The sequence below is a fragment of the Terrapene carolina genome, unplaced genomic scaffold (genome assembly GCF_002925995.2).
Source record: "Terrapene carolina triunguis isolate 2854851 unplaced genomic scaffold, T_m_triunguis-2.0 Scaffold198, whole genome shotgun sequence".
NCBI classification, from domain to species: domain Eukaryota; kingdom Metazoa; phylum Chordata; order Testudines; family Emydidae; genus Terrapene; species Terrapene triunguis.
In genome coordinates, this window is record NW_020664549.1 from 1,808,573 (window position 1) to 1,830,396 (window position 21,824).

Genomic DNA, 21,824 nt, shown 5'->3' on the forward strand with positions numbered 1-21,824 from the left:
AGTTTGTGTAACAAAACAAAAAAAATAAATGAATAAAATTTAAATCTATATATGCAATTCCAGAAATGTCTTGTATAGCTTTCTCCTTTGTGGCACCTTCCTGACTTTTATCCTGTGCCTTTTTAATGCTGATTGTAAGTACTTTGAAGTCTTTTAAATAATTCCCCTGGGATTGTTTTATGTATCCAGCACACATAGGCCTGCACAAGTTTTCCCACATTTAATACACAGCCACTTTCCTACACAGTTCCCCTCCCCACGCCCCCCTGTTGGGCACTTAACCTGTTGCAAAGCAGATTTCACATCTTTTTTTGCTTCAAAAGTAAGAACTCTTCATTAAAGCAAAAGAAAAACAAGATGCGTAAACGATCCCATTAAAAGGCTCTACTAGGTAATGATGTAACCAAAGACAGTTGTATGAGTTTAATTCTAGCAGATTGAAAGGCAGTAACAAACTTGGATATTCGTTAATCTTGTGTAATTGACAGCTAGCCTTGTATAGAAATACAGAGCCTATCATATGAAGCAGCCTTCATGGCCTGTGGATGAATAGATAGATGTACTATAAAATACTTAAACACTAGACTGTAAAATGTACCCTCGCTGTTAGGCATATAGAAAGAGCTCCATGTTATTTAACAGGAATTCTGGTGGCTTCTATTTGTATGTGGACCCAAATCAGTGGTGAGTGCCAGTAAAATAGTGTCATCATTGTCTTATTTTAAACAAGACACTCTACAAAAGACAGAAATCCTTCAAAAGGCTCAGGCTGACTTAATGTGCATTGCAAAAATATACAAACTAATGGCACTCTTTGCCACCAGAATCCACTATCCCTACCCAGCTTTCACTTCAAGCCTCTCTAAAGATGCACAGGTGGGGTTTAGACCTAAAAGATTTGAATAGAAGCTTTGTTTACTAAGCTGCATTGTGAGGTTTACGTTATGCCACTAATTTGGTGGCCGTACCAGGTGCTCCAGTATAATGCTTATTCTTCAGTCAGTGAGTTGGAAGCATGTAAAAATAGGATAAAACTAGTTTACCGAGCAAACGTAGTTGCAAGGTTAAGACTTAAACTTGAAAGCTGCTAGTAGCTTACTGTGCAAAGATTAGAGCCACTCATCCCTGACTGATTTACCAAGGTAGCAACTTTTCAGCTATTGCTCTGTCCAGGATGGAAGTGGCTCGATTGTTTCATACACTACATATTGTGGAATGAGATGGAAGAAAATGCTTCCTAAATGCAGTGGAAGACTGGATCATAGCGATGCTGGAGGACTCCAGCCTCAGTGTTCTGATGCTTTGCCACTGCTGTTACTCACTGTATAGTTGTCGCATGTACTGTATATCTGGATCCGTAGGACATTTCCTTGGCTGGGCAACTGCTGGTCGGTGGGTGGGAGAACCCAAACATGTATCTAAACCTACTTGAGAGGGTTGCTAATTACATTAAGCAAACTCTACAGCTTGCTTGTTCCTTTTTAACTAAAAAGCAAGCTGCTCCAGTTTACGCTTTGCACATTGTTTTGAATGGTGATACTAGCCTCTTTTCCCCTCCACAGCTTCTCTTTGGAGGGGTAGAGGATATTTACATTTATATTGGTTTACACATGGTGACAAGTTCTGTAGAATTTCAGAATGGGATTGAGTAATCCCTTTGCATCCCTTGCTGAAGGAATAGCTGTTCCCTGCTGTTCTCCTTTCCTTTGTGTTCATATTGCATTTTCTGGACTTGCTGGTCCTACTTGAAGATCTAAAAGTGACTTGACTTTTTTTTTTTTTTTAATACTTTAATATTACAAGGTTTTCCTCTCTAGGAGAAAACAGGAGCACATCTGCATTTAAAAACTCCCTCAGGGGCTTAAGTAGCACTAATGTTAAAGGTTTTTATTTTTACTTTATGCCCTTTATTTTGGGAGCCTGTTGAACTTTGGCTGACCTGAAGTTCAGTGGTGAAAACTGTTACATTTTCGGGGTTAGGGGGAGAAATTAAGAACTGTACAGCTCCATTGTAATGTCTTTAGATTTTGTATTGCTTTTTTTATTTTAAACTTTAAAGGACTGATGTATATTACATTGTTAAAGGAAAAGGTAATGAACTTACCAAGTGTGTAGGAAAAAGTGCAATAACCAGGAAATTGACATCAAGAACAAACTAAAATTTTTCTCTTGTATTATAACTTTCTGCAATACTAATTTCCTTTCCTTACCAGGTCCATATGTGTATTTTTAAGAGACGCAACTGTGGGTTAAGAAGGCTTCATTTAGTGCCATTATCAACTGTCTGTTTTATAGATATTATATATAATTGTTAGAATGCACAGAACACACTGTGCTGTATAATAAAGGTCACATTAACGTTTTATGTTTTTGCATTGTCTGGCTTGCTTTCCCCCTTGACGATACCCTCCCACCACATCTCTTCAGATAAAGTCCATAACCCAAAAGTGCCCAGGAGCATTTGCTGAACTCCAGTGAAATGCTGCAAAGCTAAAGCTAGCCCTCGGGATTGACACTGGTCTGCCTCTTATACCAGTGTAAATGAATAACTACACTGATGTCGTTAGAGTTGGACCTGCATAAACCTGGTATGAAATAACTTTCCTCTTGAACTCTGCTAGGGAGAATACTTTGGAATGGATAAGTAGTGCTCTGAGCTGACGCTTTCTGCACAAGACCCTTATTTTGGTCATGCTCCCTTTCGGTCAAATACTGTCTTATCTTCACTCTCAGTAAGCTTTCCAAATTAAGTATTGCTATTATGGCTGTAGCTTTTACTGAGCAGAGTAGCCAGAAGAAGTTTGTTCCCATCTGGTAGCTATGAGGGTTGAACTCTGTTATCTAGCTAAAACTCCTGTAATAACCCCATAGTGCTTCTCCGCAACTCAACCTTATAAGCTCTCTATCTCCCTATCTAATCATCAGCCTTGCATAAAGTGAGAGCCCAAGCAGAATGAAATGACTGACTTGGTAACCGGCAATAAATGTCTTTAATCTTCCAGGTAAGTTAGTAAAACGTACCTCCTGCCTGTGTCTGATACTAGCACCATTGTCTCGTCTTAGTTTCTCTTTTTGTATGTGTGTTTGGGGGTGGGGTAAGGTATTGTCACCTAGTGAGTGGGAGATCTTGCCCCTTACTTTTACTAGTTTGTCAAGTTTCTTAACTTGCCCTTCAGAAATGGCACTCTCCCTCTTTTTAAGCAACTGGTCTGCTGGAGAGCAGAATCCTCTAGTGCAGAATCCTATAGCAACCTATCGGAGGAGTGATGTGAGAGCCACTTTACTGTATGAATGGAAGCTGCTTATCAATGTCTCTAGACGTGTGCTTCATACAGGTCCAGCTTCTCTTTCAAAGCTGGAGTTAAGTTAGTGTCACTTTATCTAACCAGAAAAAGGAGGAGTCAAGTGGCACCTTAAAGACTAACAGTCTGTGGATACAGACTAACAGGGCCTCCCCTCTGATTCTTTAACAAGCTCCATTACAGACGTGGTTAAGCAGGGGCAGAGGGCAGGGTAGTGCAGCGCTAGGCTGCTTTTACCAAGGAGTGGGGTTAGCTATTTTAGTTTTTTTATCATCTTAATAAAATTTTTAAATAGTGTAGTGTAGACTGATATTGTTAATCGACTACGAGAAAGGGAACAAGAGCTTTTCTCTGTTGGATCATATGAACTGGAATCATTAACTCTCTGAACATTAAATCTCACCAAATGTCTGTACTTTAACCCATCAACCTTTTATCCCCAATCAGGGATATTGCAGATTATGTATTCTTTATGACACCCGCTCTTAAACCAAATTTAGCACCCTTGATAGTCTGTATGTTATTCCCTGATCACCAGAAACTTCTATGCTTAAACTCTGTGCCGTTCACTTTTTTTATCATCTTAATAAAATTTTTAAATCTCTGTGCAGGAGGAGAACAGAATCAAGGACAAATTCTGCTCTTGAATGCTGCTTGCACTCCTACAGCCACCCCATGGGGCTATTGCACAAACCAGAGCAATGCCCCAATCAAAAGTCTGAGCGTTAGGGAGAGCTGCAGAGCTGGTGCTGTACAGTAGCTTACGAGCCTGGAGAAGAGCCTGCCCCCACCACCTCTCGCTCCCAGCAGGGAAGAGAGGAAGCCAATTAGCATAGAGCTCCTCCCACTCTCCCGCCTCCTCTGAGCTGTGCCGGAGCCCCTCCCCTGCCATCTCTCCCTCGTGTACCCGGAACCTCACTCTCGGCTCTCTGCTCCAGATAGGAACCTTTTCCCCGGCACCACTGCGGGGTGGCCGCGGCGGTGCCTGACTCCCTAGTCCACGGCCCGGCTTGCGGGGCTGTGCTTCCCTTCCACCCCGCGCTCCAGAGCCGGCCGTGGGGAGAAGCAGAGGTCTGGGGGGGAAGCCGCGAAGAGATTCGCGCGCCGGGGGCAGTTTATCAGGCAGCGCGTAGGGCAGCCCCATTCAGAGAGGAGGCCCCCGGGGTCTTTGACGGTGAGCGGCGGGGACGGAGCGAGACAGCGGCCAAGATGAACCTGGAGCTGCTCGGTGAGTGGGCGCTCGCGCTTTGCCCCCTCTGGAGTCCCATCTGCTCCCCTCCCCCTTAGGGGGCGGCTGCGGAGACGGCAGGGCGGGGCATCCTCGGTGGGGTCCCTAGGGCCGGGTCCCGCTTCTGGAAGGGGGGAGGGTTCTCCAGTGGGTGTGCGGAGTCCCGAGGGCCTGGGAGAGCTGGGGACAGAGCGGGGGGGGGTTCCTGCAGGGAAGGGCCAGCGAGGGGGTGCGCTGGGCTGGGGACAGAGCGCGGGGGGGGGGGTTCCTGCAGGGAAGGGCCAGCGAGGGGGTGCGCTGGGCTGGGGATAGGGAAGGGCTGGCATGGGCTTGGCAGGGAGGAAGGGGCCCCTGCTGGGGAAGGGGCCTGCTGGGGGAGAGGGGCAAAGCCCCTTGTACTGGGGAGTCCAGGGCCCACGAGGTTCCTGGGGCGGAGCAGTCTCAGCAGAGGGCCTGGTCTTTACAGTGGGGGCTCAGGTCTGGTCCCCTTTGGTGACACTGGCTGGTTTGTTAACGTCATGCGTGGCCTGTGTTGTGCTGCTGCAGTTTGTCACTTGCTTTTACATCCTTCCCCTTGCCCTGGGAACATGCAGAAACAGCATCTGGTTTGGGTCTCACCCGGAGGAGTAGGTAGCACTCCTGTGTACACAAACCTGCAGGCTGTTCCTATCCTCCCCACTGGCAGGGGTGTTAAGCAGGTTGAACTTTGTAGCTGTACTGCTCCCCAGAGTGTGGGGCTGTCATTCTTTGGACAGAAATAATTTCTCACCCCCCAACCCAAATTCAGTACTTCAGTTTTATTATTCTGAGAAATATTCCTATATTTGGAGTCTGCAGGTAGGAAAACCAGATTTTTTGAAGCAAAATCATGGGGCACCTGTTACAAAGAGATGGGGAGGCAGGAAGCTGCATGTTGGAGGCTTTTGACAAGTGTTTGGGGGCAAGAGTGCTTTTGATTCTCCTCTTTAAATCTGGTCAAGAGGCTGGGTTGACATTAAAAAAACAGAGAATCCTAATTTTGCAGTGTAGAATGGCTCAGACTACTTATGGGGGTGGATGAGGTGTCAGCCTGATGGTGGTTCTCATGCAAACATGCTCTTGGCCAGTTTCACCAACACGGCCGTTCATTCATGTAGCCAGTGTCTGTGCAGGTTTATGAAACCGTGGGGGCAGAGGGAAGGAGGAGGGGGAAGAATCTTATTTGAAAACTGACAGCAAATTTGGGACAGGCCTCGATAGTCGGGTAAGTCTCATTACATCTGGGGTAAAACTTGAAGACCCACAATGACATATGCATGATTTATCTGTGTTAGCTTAAGGCATGATCCTGCTGTATGCAGAGTGCCCTTATTTCTTATTGATTGTACTGGGAGCTGAGCATGCATGTAGGATCAGACCATCAGTGTAATTATAAACCTAATCTATTAGAATAATGACAGCAGCCTTGTGTCTAAATGGAAACAATGTGGGGTTGTTCAATATGAAATATGTGATTTTCATAGAATTTCATTCAAGCATGATGTTTCTGTTTTGTTGCAGAGTCCTTTGGACAGAACTATCCTGAGGTAAGTCTCTCTTTTGGGAGGTCACTCTTTCTTTAGTTTTTGTTGGATTACTGACTTGATTTTATTTATATTCACTTTTAATCTGTCCCGCATCATTTAATTGTTGTTTTTAAAAAACCAAAAGCCAAACAAATAAGTCAGCTGTTACAGGGCTATGCTTAATTGAGGCTTTAAAATAGGAAAGTCGTCATGCCTTGCAACTATATCCATCCCAAAGTTAGTTGTGCTAATGGAACCATTGTATGTGCAGGTCTTGTTTGTAAACAGTCAAGTGGAGTAGGGAAGAGATGGTTGTGTGGGTATAAATCTCTACATTGAGTATTTCGGTCTTCTTTGAGAATCAAAAAACTGTTCGTTCATGAATTGAACATGTTACTTCTATATTATCTTCAAATCTGGCATCAGGCTATTTAACTTAGAAATCTATCAGGTTAAAATTTATGGCTCCCAGAACTCACGAAAAGTACACTCTGAGCATAGAACTTGGATTAAAAATAAAAAGTAGTCTCTGACTGTCTTACACCTCTGCTGGCTGTTTGTTTTCTTTTGTTTGCCATTTGGCTTGGAGAAGTGGAATTTTAAATATGCTACCTTTTCCCCTTCAAAATAAATTGTGAATATATTTCTGTACTTAGTGAGCTTTAGAAAATGCCCTTTTAAAAGCAATTTCACTCCTAATGACTGGGCTTAAACCTGGTTGAGTGTTCCTTCAAGGTCTGGCTACTGATCATCCAAGCATCTGGCTCTTGGTGTTCAATTGAAATCTCGGGTGGTAGCTCATACATTTTGCACTTAAGGTTTAAAAGTCGGTAAAGTAAAGTGGGCACAAAGCTTGAAAACAGAAGTTTGGCTTCTCACAGTCTCTTCTGCCATTGTTTATTTCCAGGAGGCCGATGGGACGCTGGACTGTATCAGTATGGCTTTGACGTGTACCTTTAACAGGTGGGGCACTCTGCTTGCAGTGGGCTGTAACGATGGCCGCATTGTCATCTGGGACTTCTTGACGAGAGGCATAGCCAAAATCATAAGTGCCCATATCCACCCTGTCTGTTCTTTATGGTAAGAAGTTATCTTATAGAGGTTGAATGTGAGTTGAAGTATTATGAAATTTCTGTACTAAACCAGAGTTTATGGCAGGCTCCTAAGGGATTATAGTACTCAGTTAATTAAAGCCTCATTCCTTACCTCCCTTCTGAATTTCCTAAGATTCTCTTTCAAGTTCAGAGATTCTCCACCCCTTTGATGTTGGATGCCACTCTTTCCTCTCCGGGTTCCTTTGCCTTATTTTGCCTCTTTTCTCAATAGCTGTGAATGGCATGCCTTTCAAATTTGATGTGTCAAGACTACTGCATCAAGAACGCGCACTAATCTAAAAGAGCTCTCTTTCTGTCAAGAGATGTAATTGGCACTTAAAAACAAAGAATTTTAGAGGATACTTTTTCATAAAGCAACTTCATTCCCAGGTTTCGGTCTATTCAGGTTTATAATCTATGTATTAGCATAATATTTCTACTTTGCTGTGAATGGAATTTGGTCAAATCTGTGCTTGCTGTGGGCCAGATACTGTGAAGTGCTGGCCATTCTCAAGACCCACTGAAGTCAACATACAAAAGCAAATAAATGACTATCTAAGCCAGTGCTTCATAGGATCTGATTCTCTAAGTGAGTTTTAAAGAAATGATATGCATAATCAGTCTGTGGAAACACAAAGATAAAAGCTACATAGAGCTGTCCAGCAGACAGTTTTATAATAGCGGCTCATAGTTCTAATAGACTATTTAAACTACTATTTTTTTTTGTGAGCATAGGTTTTGTGTATTTTTTTTCCTGAAAGGTTAATATATGTCTCTTCTCTTGCAGCTGGAGTCGAGATGGTCACAAATTGGTGAGTGCTTCAACTGATAACATCGTATCACAGTGGGATGTTCTGTCTGGAGACTGTGACCAGAGGTTTCGGTTCCCTTCACCCATCTTGAAAGTTCAGTATCACCCCCGAGACCAGTAAGTTGTATGGAAAAGATCCCTTTTTAGGAGGCTTTTATGAGCTGAATGAATGCTCTCTTCCCTATAGTTGTATAATCATGAAAACATGTTTATTAGATCTTATAAAAGGATTTTTCTAAAAACCTGACTGTTGTGTCTAGTCCACCAGATGCTCTCCCTTTAATGTGTTAGCAATGCGAACAAAATAAAAATCTTTTTGTAATGACTCTAGCCTGCTGAAAAATAGTTTTGGGAAGTGGAAGAGGGTAAACAAAAGGATGTGTGTTAACAATTTATTTACAAATTTCTTGTTGAGTTGACACACTTGATGTATAAACTTGGAAAAACATCCATAAAGAGATGTAAACAAAAAGGAAAAAATAAACACCAGATCATATTGTTTTACGATTGTTTGCAAGAATAAGTCAGGACAAGAAAACAAAGATATTAGGGTTTTTCATTTAATATCTATTGCTCATGAATGCAAGAGAGAAGCCAAGGAAACAAAAGAACGTATATCATATTCAGCTACAATACATCCCTGCTTTTCTCAGATTCCTTCAACTTTTTCCATACTTGTAAATGTGAAAATTGGAGACTCTAGGAAAAAAAGACAAACTGCTAACTCTTCCTTTTTTCCTCTGCAGAAACAGGGTTTTGGTGTGTCCCATGAAATCTGCACCAGTGATGCTAACGCTGTCTGATTCAAAACATGTTGTTCTACCTGTGGATGATGACTCCGATCTGAATGTGGTGGCCTCTTTCGACAGGCGAGGGGAATATATCTATACAGGCAATGCCAAGGGGAAGGTGAGACCACACTGTGCTGATGCTCAGTGAGTGAAATAATTAAAAGAATGCAATTCCTGGTCCAGGTGCCTGACCCTTCTAGGGATGAAGTCCTTTGTTTTGGTCTGTGAGACATGTTCCCTGAGAGCTTCTTGAATCATTGCTACTATAATGATGCTGACCTTCCTTGGTAAAGCACTTTGACTCTATCTTTGAGATCTATAGATAAAAAATGGTATTTAAGCACTAAGTATTACTTGTATTGCTACTGTTTTGGAGAAGATTTTTAGGGGTCTCTCTTCCTCTAGTGCACATAAACTGCATGATAAAAAGTGCTATAGATGTATAATTCTTATCAGAGGTACTCAGTACCGTATACTTGCTGATTTAAGCCTCTCACCGTGAGGTAGATATTCTCCCTATATTCCTGAGAGGCAGCATGAGGCATAGAGTGGACAAGTTCCTTGTTGCTCAAGGACACAAGAATTAGTTACAGAAACAGGAACTAGAACCCAAGAATCCTGATTTAGTCCCCGGCACTATACCTGGATTACACAGCCTCACATTGTGAGTGTTAATGAAGATACTGATTATTTTCTGTTTCTTTAATCTTCAGATCTTGGTCTTAAAAACAGATACTCAGGATCTGGTTGCTTCCTTCAGAGTAACAACTGGAACCAGCAACACCACAGCTATTAAATCAATAGAATTTGCCCGGAAAGGAAGGTGAGTAGGAGAAAATTGGAGGTGAATAGAAAAGTTTTAAGATGGATGAATGGATTATAAAAACACGGACAGAACATATGTTAATCCAGAGACATACATTAAAAGTAAATGTTTCCTTACTTGTCACCTCTAGAGATTTGTTTACCTCTGCTGCAACAATCAACCCTTGAAGTGCAGCAGTGAATAACACTAGAAGGGTTCCATTCTGCTTTAGGAAAACAACAAGGAGTCTGGTGGCACCTTAAAGACTAACAGATTTATTTGGGCATAAGCTTTTGTGGGTAAAAAACCTTTATTTCTTCAGATGCATGGAGTGAAAATTACAGATGCAGGCATTCTATAATTGTCATTATATAATGTCTGCTTCTGTTATTTTCACTCCATGCATCTGAAGAAGTGAGGCTTTTTTACCCACAAAAACTTATGCCCAAATAAATCTGTTAGTCTTTAAGGTGCCACCAGACTCCTTGTTGTTTTTGTGGACACAGACTAACACGGCTACCCCCTGATATTCTGCTTTAGGATTTGTGATCTTTTGGATAAAATATTCTGAGTAAAAGAGCGTGAATACTTGTTGCTATGGCTCCAAAATTAGTTGCTGTGGGGGATGTGTCAACTACAAAATTCAGGGGAAATCTTAGCAGCTATACACTGTCTGTTTATATAAATAGAAAATATGAAGAGCTGGAAATGTGACAGAACAGTGTGTTGGTTTCACAGTTCTGGCTAGCTTTTAAAGGATAAATTTACTTTTGAATTAAAAGTGGGAGAAATAGAAGGAGATGAGATTAATACATCTCTGGCATATATTTTTTTTTTCTGGTTAGTGTAGGTACATGTTATAGGAAATGTTTTGTTTATCTGGGGCCCAAACCTGCAAAATGATGTGTGCCTTCAACTCTCATTGACTTGAAGGGGGAGTTGTGAGTGCTCCGCCTCTTCTAGATACAGACCTTTAATGTTGAATGTATAATAAAAATTATGGTATTTTACATGTTAGTTTAGGATTTAAAAAAAAATACTTTTTTAAAGTCCTTGTTTTGATGTAATGAACTCTCTTCTAACTGTGTTCTCCTTCCCACAGCTGCTTTTTAATAAACACAGCTGACCGAATAATCAGGGTTTATGATGGTCGGGAAATACTAACCTGTGGGCGAGATGGAGAGCCTGAGCCAATGCAGAAGCTTCAGGATTTAGTAAACAGGTAGGAAGCAGCAGAGAGATTGGTGGCTTGAGAGATAAAGCTATGTGCTTTAGTGTAGCATTCACTGCTCGGTGTGTTTAGACAAAGAATGGATCTCATTCAGGGTGGCCTTTGGTGTAACAAGGCTTTTAAACACACTACAAGGCACGGGTTTCAAATGAATAAAAGAATTCAATGAACCTCTCACCCAAGAAAACCTTAATAACTCTTTCCTGTGAAACCTTTGCTAGAATCCTGTCTTCTCCACATTGTACAGTAATGTAACAAGTTGCTTTGTTTTATGAATGGATCACTTGATGGTTACCTGTTCTGTTCATTCCCTCTGAAGCACCTGGCATTGGCCACTGTCAGAAGATGGGATACTTGGCTGGATGGACCTTTCATCTGACCCAGTATGGCCATTCTTATGTTTTTAATTCCCTTGCATGCAGGACACCGTGGAAGAAGTGCTGTTTCTCTGGGGATGGGGAGTACATAGTGGCAGGATCAGCACGGCAGCATGCTCTGTACATCTGGGAGAAGAGCATTGGAAACCTAGTGAAAATCCTCCATGGAACCAGAGGGGAGCTGTTGCTAGATGTAGCAGTGAGTGTGTCTCCCATAATTTTTCTGTCAGTTATAATTCTAACAAACAAACTTCCTTAATCCATTTAAAAATAAACTTTTTCTTTCTCCCCTTTTACCATCTGAATAATTCCAGTGGCATCCTGTCCGACCAATCATCGCTTCCATTTCCAGTGGTGTTGTGTCAATATGGGCTCAGAATCAAGTGGTAGGTGTTTTACAGATTAATTTCCATAGGGAATAGTAGCCAGTTAATTCTCTCTGGGCAGGTTGTATTTTGAGTATTCCGGCAGGTGATGCTCCACAGAATTTTTCTTTCCAATATGTTACTGAATTAGGTCTTGAGTGAGCAAAATCCTTAAGAGTGTGCTTAACTTTAAGCACAGCAGTGAACATTAAGGAATTATTCATTTTCTTAAAGTTAAGCCTGTGCTTAAGCACCTTGCTGAATCTGGACCTTATTGCAGAGCCTGAATTCTCACATAACGGGAGCAGTGTGCTTCTCAATTTATTATTTGCAGATAACAGATCTGAGAACATAATCACAAACACAAATGATGAAATATAGCATGCATCCTTCTGGTTATGGGAGTCCTTATCAATGTGCAAAGATACTATGAGATTTCAAGGGATGAAGGAAATAAAAATGACCAAGGAAACTCACTTTTCCAGTGTTTAGTCTGCCATGTGACTATGAAGCTCAAAGAGGGGCTGGTCTTGTGGCAGTGCACATGGTTTGGAGGATTTGGGGGCAGAGCTAGAGTACAATTACACAGCTGTCTCATTGCAGCTGCTGCTTGTTTGCACAAGGTAAAGTTCTCTTTGAATTTGCGGTTTAGGAAAACTGGAGTGCCTTTGCGCCTGACTTTAAAGAGTTGGATGAAAACGTAGAGTATGAAGAGAGGGAGTCAGAGTTTGACATTGAGGATGAAGATAAGAGTGAGCCAGAGCAGACAGGTAACATGTAATGCGAGTATGCTTGTAACAGAGACATGGCTGTAAGTGCCAATGTTTATTAAATAATTCTTATGTCTGGATAAATAGTAAAATCGAAATTAAAGATATGTGATTAAAAACAGTGGTAGCGAGATGATAGATGATAAAACAAGCTAGGATTATTGGTCATAGGCAAAGCAACACGCTTCACTTATGCTTTTGTTTCCATATATTTGACATCCAACACTTCATGTAAAAAATGACTTCAGCGCCTATGATTCATAAGCCATACAAAGTGAAATACCTATGCACAAACAAGATATAAGCAGTAAGCAAACACGCAGTAAGCCTCTTGAAGGGGATCACTATTATTAGTGGGAGAGGAAATGTTGAATTTCAAGCAGTAGCAACATAACTTCGCCACTTGGTGGTGCCAAAAAAAACAACAAAAAAAAAAACACCCGAGTGAAAGATTGAAACCAACAAAAGGAGGTAGGATGTTTATCTAACCTACTCTTAAAAATCTTCAATGCTGGAGATTCCACAGCCTCCATAGGCAATTTATTCTAGTGCTTAACTACCCTGACAGGAATTTTTTCCTAATGTCCAACCTAAACCGCCCCTGCTGCAATTTAAGCCCATTGCTTCTTGTCCTATCCTCAGAGGTTAAGAACAACAATTTTTCTTCTTGTAACCTTTTATGTACTTGAAAACTGTTATGTCCCCCCTCAGTCTTCTAGTCTCCAAACTAAAGAAACCCAATTTTTTAATCTTCTCTTATAGGTTATGTATTCTAGCCCTTTAATCATGTTTGTTGCTCTTCTCTGGATATTCTCCAATTTGTCCACATCTTTCCTGAAATGTGGCGCCCAGAACTGGATAATGTGGATTTGTTGGAATTGAGAATGGAATCAAATTTGTTATGATTTTAAAAAGTTATTTAAATGGCAGCAAAAGGCATTTAATGGTAGTTAAGTTATTCTTATAGATATATATTAAAAAAACACCTGTTTAATCACCTGCAATCTGTAAAATAATTTTAAGTCCATTTTAAAACTTGATATAGGAAATAGTAAAAACTTGAATTATTTACTCATATAAACCTGTATGTTTAGCACTCCTTGTAAGATGTGGTTTATGACTAAATAGAACCAAATGTATTTTTTGACATACTACCTTGTAATTTAAGATCCACCTACACTAGGAAATGCTCTGTCACTTGCAATGGGCTTCCCCCATTTTCTCCCTCAGGAAAAAACGGTTTGGCTGCTGGTGTAGATAAGGCCTAACCCTTTGCAACCATTACAGAAAGCATGCTAGACACCTGAACATGTCTGCTTACATGGTTTTTACAGATTCCAACTTCAATCAGATTAACAAGATAGAGGTTGTATTTTAAAACATTGTTGGTGCTGGATTACCCAGACACTTAGGGAAGAGGTGAAAAATCTGATTCAGATATATTCAAGAGAAATGCTCTAGACCTTTCTGCCTAACTTTGTGATTCGAGATCTTGCATGCTAGAGATTCAGGCATCAGCTAAAGCTTCCTAAGGAGAGGTCTCTGTTTTCCCTTTCAGGCTATATTGCTCCATTTCTTTGTTTTTTCAGGTGCTGATGCTGCAGAGGATGAGGAAGTGGATGTAACCAGTGTAGATCCTATTGCTGCCTTCTGTAGCAGGTAATTTTTTAGAAAACTGGAAATCCCAAATATGTGCCCAAGATTCTCTGTGTAATATATAAATTGCACTCATTCTATATATAACACATGTCTGTGTTCTTATTTCCATGTGTTGGGATTTTGCATGTGTTCCCAATAGTGCTGAGAGGAGTTACATGTCTAGAGAATAATTTACTGAGACCAGACTATATCTGAGTATACAAAATGATTGTATTCTGCAGTCTTACATGCTGCACTAGCAAGGTATAAAACCCTAGCACTTCATGCTAAAGCTCAATCTTTAGTTGGCCTTGAGAAACAATAAGATGATAGTCCTATCCCTTTGCTCTCCCCTGTTGTTTCCCCCTATATCCCTGACAAACTTCTAAAGATGCTTCTATTTCTACCTTTTTAATTTGGCTATGATGTGAGATTTGAAGATTAGGCAATGTAATTCCGGTCCAGGAAGACCTATGGAAATCCATTAGCACGGCTTCGTGTATCGTGAGGAGCACTGTGCCTCCTAGGTGTTAAATGCCTTGCCTCCACAATGCTTCGCCTTCCCTTCTCAATCTTCTTTGTTGTTGGTGTGACGAACCTGGACTGTTCTTACTGTGGTCTTTGAATGCTGACAGGGGAGTGTGGCTAGGATGGTCTGCATTGGGGGATGGGAGACTGGCCGAGGGAGAATACCTGAGCATGTAACATGAGAACCCAGGAAGGGGTTAGAGGCCAGATGACACCTTTGCCTGGGAAACTGAACAAAGGCTAGGGAGAGCGTTCAGAGCTGGCTGGTGACATGGCTGGGAGGCAGACGGGGCTCTGACCTCCCAAGGGGGCTGTGGTGCCCTGGGACCCCAAGATGGACCTAACTGAGGGGGGGTCTTGGACTGTGTTCCTGTCGTCTAAATAAACCTTCTGCTTTACTGGCTGGCTGAGAGTCATAGTGAATCGCAGGAAGCCGGGGTTGCAGGGCCTTGTGTCCCCCCACACTCCGTGACACTTGGCAATACAGATTTTTATTGTCTGGTAACTGTGTAGTGTCTGTGTGTGGCTGCTTCCTTCAGAGACCATCTTACTTGAGGGACCTAGAGAAAAGTATATTAAATGTGCATGGTTTAAAACTAAAATATTTTCTCCTTTCCAGCGATGAAGAACTGGAGGACTCCAAGGCATTGCTGTATTTACCTATTGCTCCTGAAGTGGAAGACCCAGAAGAAAACCCTTATGGACCCCCACCTGATGCTGTCCAGACCTCCCTAACAGATGAGGGAATAGGCTCCGAGAAGAAGAGGCAGTCGTCATCTGATGGACCTCAGCCACCAAAGAAGAAACCCAAAATGACCAACATTGAACTGCAAGGAGTGCCTAATGATGGTTAGTGAAAGTTGCCTTCATTTTAGTGCCCATTCTGCTTTGAAGACGGGTGTTTCATCTTTGCAGCATTCCCAGCTCCCACCAGTTTCAAGACCAGGTGTTACAAAATCAATCTCTAATCGTGCTAATAGTCAAAAACCTTTATGTTGCTTTTGATAGTAGTTGTCTTTGGCCATCGCTGTGAACCAAGTTCTGTTATAACTCATATTCTTTTAGGAACGAGTGAAGTCATTCTAAAACGATGATTTTTAGTGCTCTTTGTACTTCATTAATCTGCTCATTTAGCCATAGTAAGATAAATTGGAAGAGCTTTGCCATTAACTAAGTCACTTCTATCTCTGCTAGCTCCCACGTTGAAATAGAATTAGAGTCTAGGCCTACACCAACAGAAATGCAGCATTATATGGCGGTAGGTAAAGGTGGCGAAGCCCAAGTATATTAGCGTTCATAAATCGGACCAGGAATAGCAAAATACATTTCTTCTGTGTTTGTGCCACTGTATTTTGCCTCAGAGGGCCAACTTCTGCTAAAACTGAATTTGTCTCCTTGATAAAAAGCTGGCCTTCATCCTGTGGGAAAGCATTCTCTCCAGCAGCATTGATTTAGCTGTTGGAGACGGTGACACTTAGGCCAATGGTGGCTGCAGTAATCATTACCATAATCCTAGTCCCTGTTTGCCCTCACTCCTCTGATTTCATACAGCCAAAGTGATTGGGGTGTTGGTCTCATTTCTTGAAATGACTACACTGATCCATCTTTTACAGATTTTAAAGAAAGTGTTTTCCTTCTTATAAATCCCATCCTCTGACATCAGAGATGTAAGGGGAGTGGTGGGTCAAGTGACTTCAATTTGCCACTCCAATGGTTATAATGCATGTGCGAGTATTTCAGGTGTATCTGTCTCTTTGCAGAAGTCCATCCGCTGCTGGGTGTGAAGGGAGATGGTAAATCCAAGAAGAAGCAAGCAGGCAGGCCTAAAGGATCAAAAGGTAAAGAGAAAGATTCTCCATTTAAACCGAAACTCTACAAAGGGGACAGAGGTGCTTTACCTCTGGAAGGAGCAGCGAAGGGTAAAGTGCAGGCGGAGCTGGGACAGCCTTTGACAGGTAAGGACCCAGCGTGAGCGTCGTTGGCTTGCTTGGTGGCCTTGCTTTGTACAGACCCTGACTTGATATAGTCTTACCACTTTATCTTCCCAAATGGCATTTGCTCACTAAGTGTTTAGCTGCTGTCAAGGATAGACAAAATTTTCCTTTCTTAAAGTGTAAATAACTTTATATTGATCACAAAACCAAAACTATGTACAAAATGAAAACACACACCCTGTTGCATATACTGCAGCTAAAGAACATACAGGATTTTCCAGTATAATATTAATTCAATGTTATGTCAACAACAAAAAAGGTGGTGGTGGTTTGATTCTTTAACGTAGTGCGTGACAGCTCTTACATTCATAATAGGCTTCAGTTTGCCAGTCAGGGAAGTTGTTTCTTGAAATATGTGTTAGGAAAGAATGTAAGTGGTGGAGGATTTTGAGGTGTAAGGTATTGATTGCTCCATGCCATCATCAGTAGTGGTTGATATGCCAAAGAACCTAAAATTTGCATAAGCAAAATTGAGAGAGAGAGGGGAAAAACTGTTCCATAATAGCATTGCTGCAAGCAGTGGCTGCTTTCCCTTGGTTGCAGACACTTAGCAGTGCAAAGACTATTGCTGCATTTTAGAAGCTTCTTGCTGACTTGATTTTCCTGTTCCTTGTTTTGGTATATTGTACATTTTAGGGATTATCTCTGGTTCTTAATTAAGTAGTTAGCTTTCATGTAATACTGCTCACCATACAAGCCTCCCCATTCAGTGTACACACATAGATTCTGCAAGGAACTAACCATTTACCATGAAGGAATTTATAAATATTCAGTGGATTTCCACAAAAAAAGTAATTTTTTTGTTGAGCATAAAAGTATTTTGCAGTAACTTTGCTTATGAAATCTTTTATTTGCTCCACCTCTGGGCCTCTTCTGAATGAGTAGCAACCAAAACTCGTGTTTTCCTTACTGTATCAGAGTACTGTGTCCGTGTTTAAATGGCTTTTGCCAAAATATATTCCTGCCACTTTCCATTAGGTAAAAGCTTAATTTCCTATAAAGAAATGTTATGATCCTCCTTTTAGCAGATGTACAGCACTCTGATCTGGCAGGGGAAGATGAGCTCTACTTCATCCTTTATTTTTTTTAAAGGATATTTTAAAAAGGACACTGTCGAGAAAATTAATTTTGCTCTCATGCCTGTGTTGGAATGTCATTGAATTCAGTGGGAGTTGTATTGCTGTAAGTGAGAGCAGGATTTGCTGACTCTACATTTTTTGGTCACTTTCTGGTTCTTGTGCACTAACATTAGGTTGTATTTGGTTTACCTAAATATGGGGGTTTAGCTACTTGACAATGCCCTTTTCAGCTGAAATTGACTGAAAACAAAGGTCCGCGTTTCACACATGCTGCGGTAGCAGATTGGGAAGCTGCTCTTCTACCTGCATATTTGGAAAGGCTCAGCTAGGTACAGAAAAGCAAAATATGAATTGTGGTTTGCTGTGTTGTGCCCCATTTTCTAGATGTGTTGAAGTAAGTTAAGAGTGATGCACGGAGACCCAAAGGCATGATTGATTCATACACAAAATTTTGCATATCCTTGAGCTCAGCAGCTGCTGCTATGGATTTTAGGCTGTCCAGATTTGATTCCCTCCCCCCCGCCCCCCTCCTCCCCACACTGCTGGTCCTATGTTACCCACCTTGCTCATTGTCCTTCCTGCTCTGCTCCTGTTATGTTGCTTGTATTGGTATCAATAAGTGCTTGTTCTTGGCATATGAGGGGATATATCAGAAATATGTCTACCTTCCAGGGCAAAATCTGTCCATTGGGTGTGCAGCTTGACTGGTATTTAATCTCTTGATGTTCTGCACCCTCCAAAATGCTTGAAATTAAACTGAAGGTGTTAGCCAAAAACAAACGTGACACTATGCAAAAATTACTCCTGATGATGATGGTGTTGAATGGCTTCAAATGTCGTCCTAATTTTGGCACTTTAACGTCTCTAAAATTATCCTTGATTGTCCAAGTAATTAAGCACCATATACTTTCTTTTAAAGCAAAAATATAGTGTTAAAGAGTATCTGGTTTCTGAGGATTCTAAATTATCCAGGCAGGCGTCCATTGCACATCCTGACTGCACCATCATGTCATGCTGGAGGGACGGAACCAGTTTTAAAACCAAACAAATATAAGAATGAGTGTGCAGAATACTGTACATTTTTTTTCTTTTACCACACTGCTAATTAACATAACTGTGTTCAGGCAGATATAAATGGAAAAGCATCATACACGGTTCACCGTTCACCACTATTTGCAAACAAAAGAGAAAAAAAAGGGAAAAAACCACAGAAGTTGTTCAGTGCTTTTAATAAATGTACAAGGTGTCTGACCTTTGAGCTTATGTGGCAATGTAGTCTACCTGTTCCTAGGCAAATGGCATTATCATTGTTAGCAGGTCTTTTCCAGATACTATGTTTGTGCAGTCATACAGGTGTAGCTTTATGAATATGTTTGTTTGACTTGCCTGAGACATTTTTTGTAGGCAGGTCACAGCCTACATTTCCTTTGCAGCTTGCCATCAGTATTACTTCCATCTCCTCTATAATTCCCTTTAAAAGAAATTTCCCCATATGTGTTTTGAATGCAGTAAAAGTTAAAATAGACTCCTTCTTCCTTGTTCTTGCACATCATTATAAACTCCTGGCTATCAAAGCTAGATGGAACCATTACGGTATAGTCTGACAGCCTGTAGCACCCCGGCTATAGAATTTCACCCATTGTTATTGTTGATGTTGAGATGTGCGCACCTGTATGGCTTGAGTGAAACGGTGGCTACAGGGCCAGTGGAGGCCTCACGCTTTTTAGAGAGCCTGAAAAATGGGGGCTTCTCTTTCCAAAAGAGTAGTGGATTTAAAAAAAAAATTTTTTTAGCCATTCCCCCACTAGCTTTAGCAATCTTAGTGGATGTTAATGGGCAGTGGAGCCTTTTATTTGTTTTTTTTTACTTTGTGCTATCAGTAAGGATTTTATTTTTTTCATTTAGTGCTAATTCAGATGTTCTTGAGCTTGCTTGGGCATTAAACAGTTAATTAGTATTATTTTTACACAATACTTATTTTCTATTAAGATCCATTCGTGCAGTGTTTCTCAACAATTGTTCTGTGGACTGGCGCTGGTCCCTGAGATCTCCCTGACACAGTTTAGGAAGGCAGCAAGCTGGTCCTTGATATCAAAAAGGTTGAGACACTGCATTAGTGCACACCCCCGTGGAGTCCTATGGACTTAATGGGACTCCTCATAGATCCATGTTAGTGTATCTCAGTGTAGGATTGAGGTCAATATGAGGAGAACATACTGGTGAATCAAGTTGATGGAGTAGCCAGAGATGCCCTGCCCGGAGGAGCATACACTCTTTCAACTCCTAGAGCCCTGTTATCTCAAACAGAAATGTTCAGGCCTACCTTCTCTCCTTTCCCTTGTCCACCCTGTATTCATGCATGCTTCGTTAGGCAACCAATCTTTTCTTGAGGGCATTAGTGTATGCCACTTGTGGATAGTCACCTTCAAACTCAGCCGGCTTCCTCTCTGCTTTAGGAGTCTTGCCTGCTTATGGTCCGACCCACCATGCAGAAGCAGACACTTCGCTAGCGAAGACTGATTTTTTTATCATACCTCCTGCTTAAAGTCACTAATTTCTTTCAGGGCTGCTTTGTGAATTAGTCAGTCAATTGCTAAAACAGCAGTGCAATATGCATACTTCCTCCGGAAGCTGTTTGAATGCATCATGGCAGTGCAGCAATCTCTGCAAGTCAGGTGCCTGGGTTGCTGAGCCCAGTACAGATGAATGGCTGCCATTGTGCTGCCCAGTCTGACGGTAACTGCATTTTCTTCAATTGAAAATGAGTCCCAGTATAAACAAGCTCAATTGCCTGGGCCATTTTATAATTTAAGATTGAAACTGTGCAAAGAAAACTGTTCAAATCCAAAACCAAATGGAACTTGTGTTTGAGTTCGGTTGTGTTTTGATCTGAGTTTGGGGATTAAAGTCCAAAACTTAAACCAGGTAAGTTTGCTTAAGTTCCTGCAAAATGAGATCAGAGTTCCTCTAGTCCATATCTGGTATTTCTGCATGTGTTTAGGATTCTGTGCACAGACAACTTAAGTGGTGGTATAATCACCAAACCAGTGTCTGTCATGCTTCTGAAAAGTGTCGCGCTATGTTGAAAATATCTGTTTTAGCCTGCTCTTCTGGCAATGTTAGCATATTTGATGACCTCCAGTTGTTTGGATTCCCTGATGATGAAATATTTTTCACCTGTCTTTGATCTCTTTAGCAGGTGGTGCAATCTCAGAACTGTTATGAAGACATTCTGCTTTCTCTTCCTCTGTTCTTTCCTATGTTGGCACCATAATGTGGAATATGGACAAGGTGCTCAGTCAGATAATGGACTGACTTTAACTTAATACAGCAACCTGATTGCTCATGGATGCAGGGAGTGACTTTTTATAAGAAGTGAATTATGGAAGAGAAAATGGCCTTCATTCCTTCTCCTCAACCCTCTCTCCCACAAACAGTGTAAGATATTGACTCTCAGGACAGGAGATTTGCAAAGAAACTGAGTGGACTGTCTCCTTATGGCATTTGCTAAAGTGAAGCACCCTGCTTTCTTCAAGCTAAGAAATCATTTTCCGTTTGTTTCTTTCAAAGATTTTAGTTCTGAAACTGAAGCATGCCAAGATTTTTATTCCCAGGACCATGTATCCTCTGACTGTGTATTCCTAAGAACTTCCATTTCATTAACTCTCATTTCAGTGAATTGTTGTGTGTTTCTTTCTTCTCTGCCATTTCTACAGTACTTTACAGTGAGTTAAAAGAAAATCTGTTAATATCTTCATACACGCACTCCTTTTGTACCACCACTGCTGGTTGTGTGCAAGGTCTGATGCCACGCCATCAGGCAAGGATTTCGGATTAGAAGCTGAGATAGTCTCTGAAGTCTGCAAAGAATGGGCACTTTATGTAGTGGTTTGTGGAGGTGAAAGATGCCAGCTTCATGACACTGTTTGTTGGTGGAATTGGGGAGGGAGAAGATAGAATAAGTCTAGATAAAAGACCCACGAATTTGACTTTGTTGCCTTTAGGCTGAGGTATATAAAAGGTTGCATTTTGCTACTTTATCTCTTTGCCTGCAGTGTTGGTTCTTTTTATATTGTCATATCAGGTGCCATAGTGTAGGCAGCTGGCTCCCTCTTTTGCTGACTTGTTCTTGCAAGTGGAGAAGAAAGAGAACCCAATCTTTATCTCAAAAGAATCTGTAGTATAAATACTCAAGCTTTTTTTCAGTTAAATATCAAAGACCTTGAATAAGAGCCAAGAAAAGCCAATCATGAAACAGTAACACAGG

The 21,824-nt window shown here is 41.3% G+C and overlaps 1 protein-coding gene across 3 annotated transcripts; it reads left to right on the forward strand.

Annotated features, from left to right (window-relative positions):
* The first annotated feature begins 4,469 nt into the window (after positions 1-4,469).
* LOC113407111 (retinoblastoma-binding protein 5) lies at positions 4,470-21,694 on the forward strand. Of its 3 annotated transcripts, none has more exons than XM_026655164.1 (14): positions 4,470-4,530; positions 6,070-6,095; positions 6,982-7,154; positions 7,956-8,096; positions 8,726-8,888; positions 9,484-9,593; positions 10,678-10,797; positions 11,229-11,382; positions 11,498-11,569; positions 12,201-12,318; positions 13,908-13,977; positions 15,104-15,333; positions 16,245-16,439; positions 20,754-21,694. In XM_026655164.1, exons 1-14 carry the CDS (start codon positions 4,512-4,514, stop codon positions 20,780-20,782), a joined length of 1,620 nt encoding a protein of 539 aa, XP_026510949.1. In that variant the 5' UTR covers positions 4,470-4,511; the 3' UTR covers positions 20,783-21,694. The 3 variants fall into 3 exon arrangements, with proteins under 3 accessions (XP_026510949.1, XP_026510951.1, XP_026510950.1); XM_026655166.1 differs by having other exon boundaries at positions 16,245-16,322; XM_026655165.1 differs by lacking the exon at positions 4,470-4,530 and adding an exon at positions 5,301-5,367.
* Positions 21,695-21,824: the final 130 nt, after the last annotated feature.

Coding starts and splice junctions, on each gene's coding strand:
- LOC113407111 (XM_026655164.1), top strand. Junction 11,570..12,200: donor TATGGGCTCAGAATCAAGTG/GTAGGTGTTTTA, acceptor TTTGCGGTTTAG/GAAAACTGGAGTGCCTTTGC. Junction 12,319..13,907: donor GAGTGAGCCAGAGCAGACAG/GTAACATGTAAT, acceptor TTGTTTTTTCAG/GTGCTGATGCTGCAGAGGAT.